Genomic DNA, 12,976 nt, shown 5'->3' with positions numbered 1-12,976 from the left:
GTGATTCTAAATTAAAGCTTTGAATTAGCAGAGCCCACAGACTGCAAATCAAGGTTAAATCTATGCTCTTCGCCAATTCATACACCGTGCGTGTGTGTAGGCTATCAATAATTCTGTTTATAAACCTGCACATAACCATGTCATGGTGGGCTTCATGCATTTCAAAAACAGTAATGAGAACATCCCCACTGTTATGAGAAATAGCAACAAACATTTAAGACATGAAACAAGTAGCTATTCCTAGCAAACGCCAAAATGAACTTCATGCTTATTTCTAAATCCCTAATCTAATCCACAAGCAGTTTCTGACGCAAATGAAATATCAGTACAGGGTCTTGAGCAAGTCTTTAGAAATACAAGCTGGGTACATATTGAAATAAACATTTAATAAAGGAAGGAAAAGACACTTGTTATACACAGAACATGTACAATAAAAATCATTAATTCAATAATTACAAAAAGAACAGCTTGCTGATCAGTTACACTAATTATGACACCTTCGTTAGCAAGGATAGCAAAGCCCCGAAAACACAAAAAGCTATTATATGCTACATATAAAGATGATAAATGATTCTGAAACCATTTCAGAGGTGAACATTTTTGGACTTCTCTTAGGAATATTTTCTGATAATATTTATGTTACAGGTTCAGTAGCAGCAGGTATTGCTTGCAGTGTGCTGGACTTTAAGAGCAATCGATAGGGAGACTGCAGTGCAAAAATGGAACAGGTAGATGTAGATATTTATGTGCGTTTGTCTATGTGTAAAAGCCAGTGGTCAACACTCTGAAATAGTTCAGTGACAAACGGAGGAGTCATAAGCAAGAATTATGAACATTTCACACAAATTTGTCTATTTTTGGACTTTCTTGCAGCATTGTGGCAATCATTATATATATAAAAAAAATATCATGTCAGTAATATTAAACTTAATTATCAAGGAGAATAATGTGCTTCAAAAAACACCAAGGTTATGTGAGGTACATCTCAAATAGTACCACTGGTGGTTTTCCATTGTTTCGATTCTCCTTGTTTTAATTGTTTTAAATAATGTGCAAAGAACATAACTGCAAAAAGCAAGAAAAACAGAGAAAGAAAATGGAAAAACAGAAGGGGAATTACAAAGGACCCCATCACCCCTTGTTGATTTTTGTTTTTGTTTTTTTTTTGCTTCTTTGCATTTTCATGAGTACAATTTTCCTGACAAAGACAAAAGTCTACCTTAAATAATTGTTCTAAGTAAACAAATGCACACCTAAACACAGACTGTGCATTTCTGTAAACTCTTAACTTTCATTCCAGTATGTGGGAGTATTTATCCACCTTCAAATACAACCATTCAACTCACCAAACACAAAAGGAAAAAACAGGATGGGAAATGTTCTATCTTCAAGAAATCAGGGAATTTATGGCAACTTATCCATCTGTATATTGTTTTTACAGATTATCCTAAGTAATAGGCATCTGAATAACAGTTAATTGTAAACATAAACACAGAAACACATTATTCCACATTATAACATAATTTTGTTCAAATAAAATGCGTGCGTAATACTGAAAGTTTATTGGCAATTCATATCTTAAGATTCTTGTATTTTGACTAGTTTGGCTACATTTGAATTAAAGCCGTAATAAACTGCGCATTCGTTTTCAGAAATACTTCTAACCAAGAAAATAAAATTTTTCAGAGCAATTATACAATAAGACAAAAACATCCACACTATAGTGACCTGTAAAAACAATGCACCACAAATAATGGAAGATTTCGGTCAGCATTCCCTGCCAATAGCACAACATGTGAAGGAATGAAGCTTTCAGGCTAGAATAAGTCTGACGCCACCGTCAGGTAGCAAGACAACTCCTAGCCCTTTAACACAGTGTTTCCTAACCCTGACCTCAGGGACCACCAGACAGTCCACGATTTTGCTGGGAGGGATCAAAAATGTGGACCGTCTGGGGCTCCCCAAGGACTGGGTTTGGAAACACTGCTCTAAACCCAAGCGATTAAGATAAGCAGAACATCTTAGCATTGCATTTCCCATCTAATTCAATGTGATGTATTTCAGCATCTTTATGAGATAAAGTCACCTGACATACCAGTTCTATATTTGTCGTACCATATCAATTAAAGTCTACATTTATAAAATGCCTGCATGGGTTCCGTTTTTTCCACCTCCGTGTAGAGCTCTCATTTCCCCCACCCGCATTACCACCATGAAGGCCCAAATCGAGCTACAAGATTCTCACACATGCCATCTTCTTCACCTGCTTATGTTCAGCTGGAGCCAAACAGCAGCCTTCCCCCAGGGAAATAATCTTCATTGGCAGAGCTGCATGGTTACTAATGTCGTATGTCCAGTAGCATTCATAGCAAAGGAATCTGAGAGAAAATGCAGTGAAATTTCAGTATGCTCGACCCCTAGCAATTTAGCTCTTTATTTACTGGTGCATCGGTATTTTCACAGTTCAAAGGCTAGTATTTCATTTCATAAGACTTAATGGTATTAGAAACCCTAGTAAATATACAAGAGTTAAACAAATATTCCATTGTTTTGAAACTTTCCCCTTTTTTTTCCCCTCTCTGCTTCCAATAAAATACGGTTCCAGAAAACTTTTACAAAATTCCAGCCAATCTCCAACTGCTTTGGAGTAAATTTGAACTCCCTGACACCTGCACCAGCTGTAGTAACCCTAGGGTCAAAGAAAAAACGTTGACACTCAAAATTCTGCCATTCCCAGGATACTGCCACCAGGATTTCGGCCAAGTAGCACAGGACGCGTGCCACAGTGCCAGAACGTGCTACCCAATCAGCCTCCTGAGGATGGTAGGCCTGGAGAAAGGCCAGCAGTATTCATTGGGAACTGGGCCATTGACGTTGCACTCAAAGAAGGAGAACATGGGGAACCAGATTCGTGCCCTGCGGCTCTGCTGGTAGGCCCGCGTGTTGGCCAGCGTATGGTAGTACAGGAACAGTCTTGTTGTTATGTAGAACGCTATGAACACATCAATGGAGTAGTGTTCATGGGCAGCCAGAATGAAGAAAATCCCAAACAAGTTCAAAACCCAGGATAATGTATGTATGAAGTTCCACGTCCTTGGGGTATCTACAGGAAAGAAAGAGCGGTTTAGAAATGTAGGGAAACGGAATTCCAGGTAAGACGAACTTCCTGCGTTCTTGCATAGATGCATTTACGGTGCCGTAGAATCTCAAATTCGTGTCACGTTAAACCAATTACATGTAATCAGCTGTCTGTGAAGCTGGACATACAAAATGTAAGGTGGCCCGCTGCATGATGGACTTTAAAAATCAATGGCATCTCGCAGCAACAACGGCACTTTCCTTACATTATGCCTTCGCACTCAAATGCATTTGCATAATTTGCAGGCGTAACGTACATCTGCATAGCAAACATGCGAGCAGGTATGACCATTGCAGGCTTTTACGTGAGCCACAGCATCTATCGCCATGGCGACAGCCAGGTTATGCAAAATCGAATGCGCCATCCGGCTGAGAGTCCTCATTGTCGGCACTCACACTCCGTGACGAAGAAGTTGAGCATGGTGAGCACGACGGTGTGGCCACTGAACATGTAGTCTCCGCAGGTATGCACGCCCGTGAGCGTCATCCCAAAGCCGCTCCAGATGGCCAGCGCCCTGCTTAGCTTGGACCACATGTCGCTGTAGACCTGTCACGGAAGCCTTCGTTAGCATGCTGGCCATGGGCAGTGCCTATCGGTAAGACCTTGCCGATCGTTTTAACAAAGATCCCATTTCAGCGCCAGTTGAACCCCCCCCCCCAAATGTAAACATGGTGCCTGTTCATTAGCGCAATGGTTCTGAAAAGTAAATTTTTTTTTGTGTGTGGGAGACCCCCGTAAAAAAACATCAGTCAAGTCTTGTGACCCCTTTCTTTACCAACCCGATGATCTATGACGGCATATCCACCACATCAGGATTGCTCAACAAAGTCAAAGTCCACAGGGGTGGGGAGATGGGGGCAATCCCTGATTATAAGATCTGCTAACAGATCGTTAGGGGGTGCCAACGGAGAAAAGGAAAAAAGAACTCTGTCTTTAATCTTTTTGCATATTCAGAAAATCATCCGCGACCCCTTACCAATTATTTGGCACAGTTTGAGAATTCGAGTACTGAAAATACCCGACGGCGTGAGGTCATCAGGCAGCACGTTTTTAAGGCCACGGAGACCCGTGCGGTAAGCTGGAGTAACTCTCGCCGCATGACCCACCTTTCCCGAGCACTGCAGGTGCTGTCCCGGCACGGAGAGGGATGTGACGAACATGGTGATGCAGCGCAGCATGAACACGGTGCCCATGAGGCTGCACATACGGCGGAGCAAGATGGACCTGGGCCAAAGACAGCGACAGCAGCTAGCCGACTGCCCACACGTGCTCTCGGCACTCGTGCACGCCACACTCCAACGCCAGTCTGCTTGCACGCTCATTACCGGGTGTGGCCGTGCGTGCACGCGTCGTCCCGGGCCTACGATCTTGTGCCAGAACAGTATTGAGGAAAGTGTGCATTTGAAAGAAAAGGAAACAACCTGGCATTGAGTACTCGCCTGTCACAGTGTTTTTTTTTTTTGTTTGTTTTTTTTTAAAGTCACATGACTGCATTTCTAAAGAAGCCCACTCTGCCAGCACGGAGGGGCCTGCGAGGGAAGTGAAGCAGCTACCTGTGCTTGTGAAGCAGCAGCACCAGCAGCCAGACGTTGCACAGAATCACACCGCACGTCTCAGCCATGGCGAAAGCCCACGGGATCCTGGGCACGCTGTGGATAGAACGGGTGCGTCGTAAGCAAAAAAAGCTCCTCGTACCAATCGCGACCTCTAAAAAGAAAATATTAACAGGAATCTAACCGACAGCCTCATTTCACTATAATGTTACTTGTCTTGGCGTTCTTTTCTTGATTCAGCCAAGTCACATGACCTACTTTTCTCTATCACCAAAGAGGACAGTTTGCTGTGGGCTGTGGAGGTCAGCACTCAGCGCTGTGATCAGCACTGTGAGACAGTCACTTTGCCCCTTATTTTCACAACAGCCACACTGTGACTCAGTAAAAGCCCGGCAAACCTGCTGAACAGGCGCACCCCCATGTTTACAGAAGCTAATCTTCGCTTCTGGACTCTCCCCTTCACTTATCTGTACATGTCAGAATTGATAAATGCAGCAAAAGAAGAACGGCACTGATGTTACACATAAATTACATATTTATACTTAATTCAATGCTGCTATTATGGTCCATCAAGTATGTATGCACAGCAATCAAATGTACTGATCCGGTGAAAAGGCACTCAGAGCAACATCCTACCAGATACCTTGTTTTATTCATGGAAAAATTAGTGCTAATTTTCTCTCCACGTAGATAACAATTAAACCAGGAGGTTCTTTCTTTCCCAATACATTCCATTGTGTTGCAATATCTTGGTAAAGCAGACTTCCTCATGCAACGTGAAAGCGAGATTTCTTTGGCTACCAAGGCTGATTTACAGAAAAAAACTGTACTTCCATCATTATTCACAGGTCAAGAAATCTGGTCATTTTTATGTAATATTTTTTTGCTGCCTTACGGCACAGCCAATGGCCCTTCAACGCAAACACAATGGGTGGACCAACAGTGAATTGCCAACGGACTGACGTTTTGGGATCCAGTCGGTCTCTAACATCAATCTAAAATAACTGAAGACCTAATTAAGTTTAGTATCCTGCGCGGCTGTCTGCAAATTTACGCTCTGCCTCCATGCCGGTGGGGGGCAGGGCTCTCTTGTGTCTAATAAGATCACCGAATCAGCGTCTACGTCGCAAAGGTCTCCTCGAGCAAAGAGTGGCCCAGATTTTTCTGACTGAGGGCCCCGATACCAAGGATTCCAAGGCGAGAAGTTTGTCGAAAGACTCCGCGAGAGTACTGACCTGTCCAGAAAGATATCTGGGAGGGGTGGGTAGGTGCGCATGTCGGGGACACGCTCATGCACGATGACCATGACGAAGGAGGTGAAGCCAAAGACGAAGAAGACGTAGACAAGGCTGACGATGGTCTTCCAGTACTCGGGGTCCAGGCGTCGGGCGTGCTGCTTGTGCTTGCCGTTGGTGTACTGGTGGTAGTCGCCAACCCCTGGGCCGCTGTCGCTGTCGCAGTCCCGCGCCGGCTCGCCGTTGCACAGCCAGTCCACGGCCTGCGGAGAGTGCCCATCGAAGGAGAAGCCCAGCTCCTCCAGGATGTCCCCGTTCTGCTTCTGCAGCTTGCGCAGCGACAGCATCAGCCGCTTGATGTCCCCCAGCACCTTGAGCTCCAAGGGCGGCGAGCGGAGGTCATACTCAGTCAGGGTGAGCAGGCTGGTGCCGTCCAGCCGGTGCCGGTTACACAGAAGGTCCACATAGTCACAGAAGCCCTCCTCCTTCAACCACTTGGCGACGTGCTTCGTCGTCCAGTGCCGTATATTCAGCTGACCACCTGCCATTTTTTTGGACTCTACAAGAAAAATAAGGACGTGCACAAGCATAAATTTATATTTATTGCTTTTATATTAGCAGGTCCTGTTGGGTCCGAACTCCAGAGATCGACAGTTGGAAAGCCTAGGATGACTGGAGGGCATAAAAACTTTTATCGTGTTCTAGCACTCAGTTAAATAATCATAATTAATCAACACGACGCTGCATGACCTTTCAGGTGAGACATTAGCAGGTACACAGAGAAAATCAGCAAACTACTTATCCCAGAAAAACCCAGACAGTGTTCTTTTCTGTCCAAAGAATTAAAATGCTTATTTAGCTGAGTGCCAGGATGAAAATCCCTTACATCTAACCACCTGAGAGATAACCGGTCTCTGGATTAAAGGTCCACTGAACATTCAGCTAATGAATTGCGAGGTTATGCATTGTATCCGTCTATTTTCAGCTATGAATCTGAGCCGGATGCAAGGCCTCTCAGAACTCCCTCTGCCTCAGGAGCATTCCGCTTCAAATTTAAATGAAGCACTACCACTAATGTGGAATCACTAACATTGACATGAGCTGACGCTCAAAATGGCCTGTTGGGAACTGAAATCAATGTGCCCTAAATGCTAGAAAGTTAGAAGCAGAAGTACATATTTAACCATTTTAAATAGGATCTCAAACGTCAAGCTTACTTGCAAATACTGTAGGATAAACTGCCTTCATGAATGAAGGCCTAAAGTTCTCCTGTTGTCTATCCATTACAATTAGTACAAGGGAAACTAACAGAGAAACAGACGAATTGGTCTTCGGCATCGTTTCAATTCATCCTGCAAGCAACAGTGGATTTCATAAGTTCCATCCATTCATTTTCCAAATCGCTTATCCTACTGGGTCGTGGGGGGTCCGGAGCCTATCCCGGAAGCAATGGGCACGAGGCAGGGAACAACCCAGGATGGGGGGCCAGCCCACCGCAGGGCACACTCACAGACCATTCACTCACACATGCACACCTACGGGCAATTTAGCAACTCCAATTAGCCTCAGCATGTTTTTGGACTGTGGGGGGAAACCGGAGTACCCGGAGGAAACCCTACGACGACATGGGGAGAACATGCAAACTCCACACACATGTAACCCAGGCGGAGATTCTAACCTGGGACCCAGAGGTGCTAACCACTGCACCACCATGCCATCCTTGATTTGTAATTTCCTTTCTTTAAAATTTAGATGCAACCATTCACTTCACGCAATGTGAAATGGCTTGAGTTGACCACCCGCAGAACAATGTGGCATCTGTTTTGAGAATGCACTGAGGATGGCCGGCCCCAGCTGCATGAAAAAGCACAAGAAGAAGATAGAGGGATAGAGAGAGGATGTAGCCATCATATCTGGAATGAAACAGACCTGATTTTAGCTCAGGCTGGGCTATAATTACGGTTTACCGTTACACGAAACTGGCATGTGTCAAACGGCCACCTTTCATCCCTATGAGCAAACTGATCTTTGCGAGACCTTCTGAAGAGTTGGGTCGTTTTAGCTCTGGTGACACTGAAATACAACTGCAGTCTACACATACAAGGGTAAAAAAAAAAAATTCGGCCAATGACTGGGCTGCTTTGCTTGTTTTTAAAATGTAAATTCGATGCAGTTATGTTGCTATCGCAGTATATGCTGGAGAAATCCCAAGTATTTTCATATCATTCTGACAGACAGGCGCACCAGCATGCTTTTCAATGTGTACTTTAAATATTCCATTTAACAGTATTCTGTTAACATGACCTGGCTCCGTTTAATTAATCACTTTATTGCTTTCTGAGTAGAAACGCACGAGCTGCAACATCCTGCTGGCAAGCAGGCAAGTGGACAAGCTACATGAAACTTGCCAGCACTAAACTTCCACGGCGCATTTCAGAATTCTCAAAGGCTTTTTTTGTATAGAGGAAAGCTCATTCTGAGACAATGTTTTTGCAAGCTGCGTAATGAAACAGTTTCACACCGGAGACTTCTGCGGCCTCCAAGAGAAATCAAACTTTGTATTATACTTTGGACCAAACAGGGAACCCAAGATTAACAGTGCAACAATAATGATACTGCCAACGGATCTCTGGCACACCCAGTTTAACAGGCTATTCTGCAGTTAATTATCTGTACCCAAAACACACACACACATTCTCAGATCTCTTTTAGTACGACAGACTCTTCTCTTTTGGTGTTAAATGCTACCCAGTTACTTAAAATTCCACACAAGCACAACAAACCATGTGAGAGTTTACCTTTTACCTTTTTTTTTTTTAGATTAATTGAATCACAACATGTCTTCATTAAATCAGTCAATGTCCAAAAAACATCGCTCAAAACTGCACCGGGCCCCATCATCAGCTTATAAATAATTCCTGTTTTTTTTTTGGAACAGCTGAAGCGAACTTACTTTTCAACATCACATGAAACACTGTAACCTCTCATCTTGTCCGCAAACATCCAAGATCACAACCACACACCACTGCCAAGCATCTCCTGGCATAACTGCGTCCACACCCAGGGTAGTTACTATTACTGCAACACCATAATGATACGTGGCAAAATGAATCCCTCTGTACTAACCATCCTGTTGCCAGGAACACTAAGAGTAGGGAGTCCAGAAAAATGAGCAATTATGTGATTATTTTCTTCTCTGGAACATGTAACGTTAAATACAAACTGGAATCTCCAGATATGGTTTTCCAGTAACATTTGCGTTCTCATGCTAAAACGGCTGTATAGGACCCAAACTGTCTGACTGTCAAAGTAAAACATGAAAAAAAAAAGTAACTCAATGCAAGAGAACCGGGTAGATAAGTCCAGCTCACTGCTTCATAATAACCTAGATATCTAAAATTAAATGCCACAGTTAAGAGTGAGAACAGTGTTTGCTTCAGTCTCTTATTGTATACATTAAATAGGCAAAGTAATTAAACAGAGAGAGGCTGACACTAAAAGTGATTCGTTTTTCAGGTGGTATAAAAACCTACTAAAAACACATGACAGTAACTTCATTTGATTGGCATTAATGACCAGATCTAGTTATGCGGCAGATACATTACACTCATTACTGCCGAGAAACGCACAGTATAATTTCCTTACTTATTCTTATATACTTGTGATTTTATGTCCATTACTAAGTCATCTATCGAGCTGGTTCCCGTCCGAATATGTTTTCTGAGGGGGGTAAGAACAAAATCATATTCGTGAAAGGCTGCTCAGAGACATTCCGGCGTCACTGTAAAAAGCTCACACAATGTGAGACATTGTTATTTAAATAATAAAAATAAATACTAATTAAATGACCATTCTTTCAGGACATAACCAAGCCTTACTGTAATCAGTCACTGTAATAATGCAATCAGACCACCATAAAACAATTGCATTATAACTATCTTATCTTAGGAACAAATCAGAAAATTTCACATTCCAATAATAGTCTTTAAATTGAAGACCAACCGGAGCCACGTTCATTTTTTAAAAACATACACACACTGTCTCTCACAAACAAACACACACAGTCATCCGGACTATTATATGGTATTAAATGATTACATTTTAAGACAACTAATGTCTATTCGGACTGTTATGTATGAATTATGCGCCTCACTTTAAAGTCGTTTTGAATGTATGCCAAATAAATGCAAAAGTAACGCAAAACACAACGACTAACTAGTTGTCTGTTCATTTACATGCTGGAACACAAAATAATATAGCAGTAATACCCATCCAAAAGCACTGCACGAAAACTCCGCAAAATCATAAGGATAATTTCTTCCGTTGTCAGTGATCCATCGTTAAATCGCCCGGACTGTTTACAGGACGCCAGCTGACCTTTGACAGTGTTTCTCGGGGGCTGTCGCTTCATCCTAACTTTCAACACATTAAAACGCTGAAAAGTGGAAGTGGACTCAGTCAGGGCTACTCCGCAATGACAGTTGGCAGAATTAAAGCGCTAAACCAACATTTACAAAAGCCTCTAAACTGCTCTGTACTGGTCAAACTCCTTACACCAACAGGGGTGTGTGCGGTAACTCCCAGTGAATAACACGGCGCAATACGAGCCCTCCTGGAAAGCCGTCTCTTAACGATCATCGTTTACACCTCTTAAAATTCGGCTTGCAACTAGAATAACAAGAAAAACACTCGGTGGCACAGCCGATTATTTCTGTGTAATTGTTTAATCACTACAACACTAATAAAAAATAACAGTTTGAGCATATAGTTAAGCTAAATATACAGCTACCAGCTGACATTTGGCCATCTGAAGGGATTACAAAAATATAACCTAAATTAAATTCGGTCGTTTTTGAAACACTCACCCGAAGGTTTCGGTTGTCCGATAACATCAGGAGCCAGCGGCCAGCTAGCTAGTTATATTTATAGTAGAGATTTCATACATGCCCGAGAATGCTGCCTTGAATCACAGCGCAATGGGGAGGGTCAACGCAAATCATCGCTCTTTGACTTAGCAGGCTAACTTCGTTAGCATCGCTAGCTAGCTGGAGTCAAACACGTGAGCAGACAGCGCATCAGTGTAAACAGGAAAAGCAGAGCGCGAAGACCGTCAAAGCGGCCGCTCTGCGCGCAAAAATACTTCAAAAAATCGTGACACTGACACCTAGTGGACGGATGTTGCACTGTACGCTGCACAGTACCCACTCTTTCGGCAATATGCCCCAAGACGCTCTGTTCATAAATTAAATTCAACTTAAGGCTTTACTACTGGATGAAATTGCTAAATTGACGACTTCAGATATCCATTTAATCAGTCATAATGTCGAATGAATTAATATCGATTTCCTTAAATTAACAATAAAATCATGAATTAATATTAAAATAAAAATCACTAACCATTTCCGCTTATGTTCATATATTTTCACTCTAAAAGCACCGCCTGGTACCCTCTTTCGATCCTCATACACGGAGGAAGGCCAGTTTCCATCTGTTAGCGTCACTCACATTGTTGGACAAGCTGCGATAATCCAAATTTAGGAATCGGCTAATGAAAAGCAACAGATCACTGCGATCAGGACAACATTCGAATGTACTCTGTAGACAATGTCTGCCGGTGTGAACTTAGATAATTGTCCACTGTCGACAAATATGAAGGAGAGTAGCGGTACTTCGTCTGACATCCCATCTGTGGGAGAGCTGGAATGTGTTTTATACGGTGGTAAAAAGTCCTGTAACCACGTGGATGAAGTGTGGCCTAACCTGTTCCTTGGAGACATGTAAGTTGGGACAACTGAAGTATTTGTGTTAGGACTTAAGGTCTTAAATTTTTCATTTTTAAGCACTTGTAACTTTACCTTGTTTAGCTACGCAGTAAATTATGGCACGTGTGTCTTTGTCTCATTAATCCGACGGCAGGTCTATGGCCCATGACCGATATGGTTTGTGGAAGTTGGGAATTACGCATGTCCTAAATGCAGCTCACGGGAAAATGTGTTGCCAGGGGAGTCACGATTTTTACGGGACAACGGTGGACTACTATGGGGTGCCAGCTAATGATTTGCCAACATTTGATTTATCTCCCTACTTCTACCCCTCAGCACATTACATTAATGAGACTCTCAATACTCCAAACGGTGAGTCCATAGCTGCACAAACCAAAACAGCACAACATCCATTTGGGAAAATGCAAACTCATTTTGCTTAAGGACGCTTCAATGTTTATCTTATGCTTTCAGCTGTAACTTCATTCCAGGGGGTTCCTCCTCTGATGGCTTTTATATAGATATCAGGATTTTCAGCACAGCGCTATGTAATCTTATGCAATCCACATCTTCTCTGTCACCAGCCAAGATTTTTGTCCACTGCGCAGTTGGGGTCAGCAGGTCTGCATCCCTGGTACTGGCATACCTAATGATATATCATCATTTCTCACTGATGGATGCCATTAAAAGGGTAAAAGAGAACAGGTGGATTTTCCCAAACCGAGGATTTCTGAAGCAGTTAAGACGACTAGATGCAACTTTACGCAGGGAAAAGAGCGTAGAATGAAGATGGACAAAGTCAGAGCGATAGGAAATTCAGAGAACTTCACATTTATTCAATTTTAAAGCTGAACTTCATGTGGGATTTAGAAGAGCTTTTTTTCCCAGGCTGAATCTGTATTTCATGTGAAATAAATGAAAGACTTTGCCATCTGCTTTGCAAACATTTTGGACTGAAAATTATAATATCAATAAAGGTTTTTTTTTTTTTTTTTTTACTTAAAAGACCATTTTATTTTTTAAAGAAATTAACTTTCTTGTTATACCTTGTGTAACAGGTAAAGAATATGTGTAGGGTAAAAAAAATTAATTAAATGATGTAAAATTAAACAATGGGTAATGATAGCCATGTCTTTATTAATAAAAGATGATTTTATATTATTCAGCATAATCCTAGTAGTTGGCTTTATATTTTTATGATCTGATTTTCTGTGCTTTTTGCATTCTCTTCAATTATGTTTTTTTAAATTAGAATTTAGTTTTTTGTTTTCCACTACTTATGTTTTG

General features: G+C 42.2%; 2 protein-coding genes across 3 annotated transcripts; one reads left to right on the top strand and one right to left on the bottom strand.

Moving 5' to 3' along the window:
- Window positions 1–365: 365 nt before the first annotated feature.
- samd8 (sterile alpha motif domain containing 8) lies at window positions 366–11,014 on the bottom strand. 2 transcript variants are annotated; one of them, XM_048987919.1, is made up of 6 exons: window positions 10,793–11,014; window positions 5,928–6,486; window positions 4,693–4,788; window positions 4,246–4,363; window positions 3,535–3,685; window positions 366–3,103 (listed from the first exon to the last, which is right to left on the bottom strand). In XM_048987919.1, the coding sequence occupies exons 2-6, from the start codon at window positions 6,473–6,475 to the stop codon at window positions 2,799–2,801; spliced, it is 1,218 nt and encodes a 405-aa protein (XP_048843876.1). In that variant the 5' UTR covers window positions 6,476–6,486; window positions 10,793–11,014; the 3' UTR covers window positions 366–2,798. The 2 variants fall into 2 exon arrangements, with proteins under 2 accessions (XP_048843876.1, XP_048843875.1); XM_048987918.1 differs by lacking the exon at window positions 10,793–11,014 and adding an exon at window positions 10,305–10,748.
- Window positions 11,015–11,385: 371 nt separating this feature from the next.
- On the top strand, window positions 11,386–12,860 carry LOC125715887 (dual specificity protein phosphatase 13-like). Its single transcript, XM_048987927.1, has 3 exons — window positions 11,386–11,704; window positions 11,844–12,061; window positions 12,274–12,860. Exons 1-3 carry the CDS (start codon window positions 11,532–11,534, stop codon window positions 12,474–12,476), a joined length of 594 nt encoding a protein of 197 aa, XP_048843884.1. The 5' UTR covers window positions 11,386–11,531; the 3' UTR covers window positions 12,477–12,860.
- Window positions 12,861–12,976: the final 116 nt, after the last annotated feature.

The sequence above is a fragment of the Brienomyrus brachyistius genome, chromosome 20 (genome assembly GCF_023856365.1).
Source record: "Brienomyrus brachyistius isolate T26 chromosome 20, BBRACH_0.4, whole genome shotgun sequence".
Taxonomy (NCBI): Eukaryota; Metazoa; Chordata; class Actinopteri; order Osteoglossiformes; family Mormyridae; genus Brienomyrus; species Brienomyrus brachyistius.
This window is presented reverse-complemented; position numbering and strand designations above follow the sequence as displayed.

Bases quoted from the DNA above. Each gene is read 5' to 3' on its own strand.
- samd8 (XM_048987918.1), bottom strand. From the start codon at position 10,338: ATGAAGCGACAGCCCCCGAGAAACACTGTCAAAG. The intron at 4,364-4,692 runs GTAGCTGCTTCA...TCTTTGGCCCAG, and splicing joins CTGCTGCTTCACAAGCACAG to GTCCATCTTGCTCCGCCGTA. The intron at 3,104-3,534 runs GTGAGTGCCGAC...TCTTTCCTGTAG, and splicing joins CAACTTCTTCGTCACGGAGT to ATACCCCAAGGACGTGGAAC.
- LOC125715887 (XM_048987927.1), top strand. From the start codon at position 11,532: ATGTCTGCCGGTGTGAACTTAGATAATTGTCCACTGTCGACAAATATG. The intron at 11,705-11,843 runs GTAAGTTGGGAC...ATCCGACGGCAG, and splicing joins AACCTGTTCCTTGGAGACAT to GTCTATGGCCCATGACCGAT. The intron at 12,062-12,273 runs GTGAGTCCATAG...CTCTGTCACCAG, and splicing joins GACTCTCAATACTCCAAACG to CCAAGATTTTTGTCCACTGC.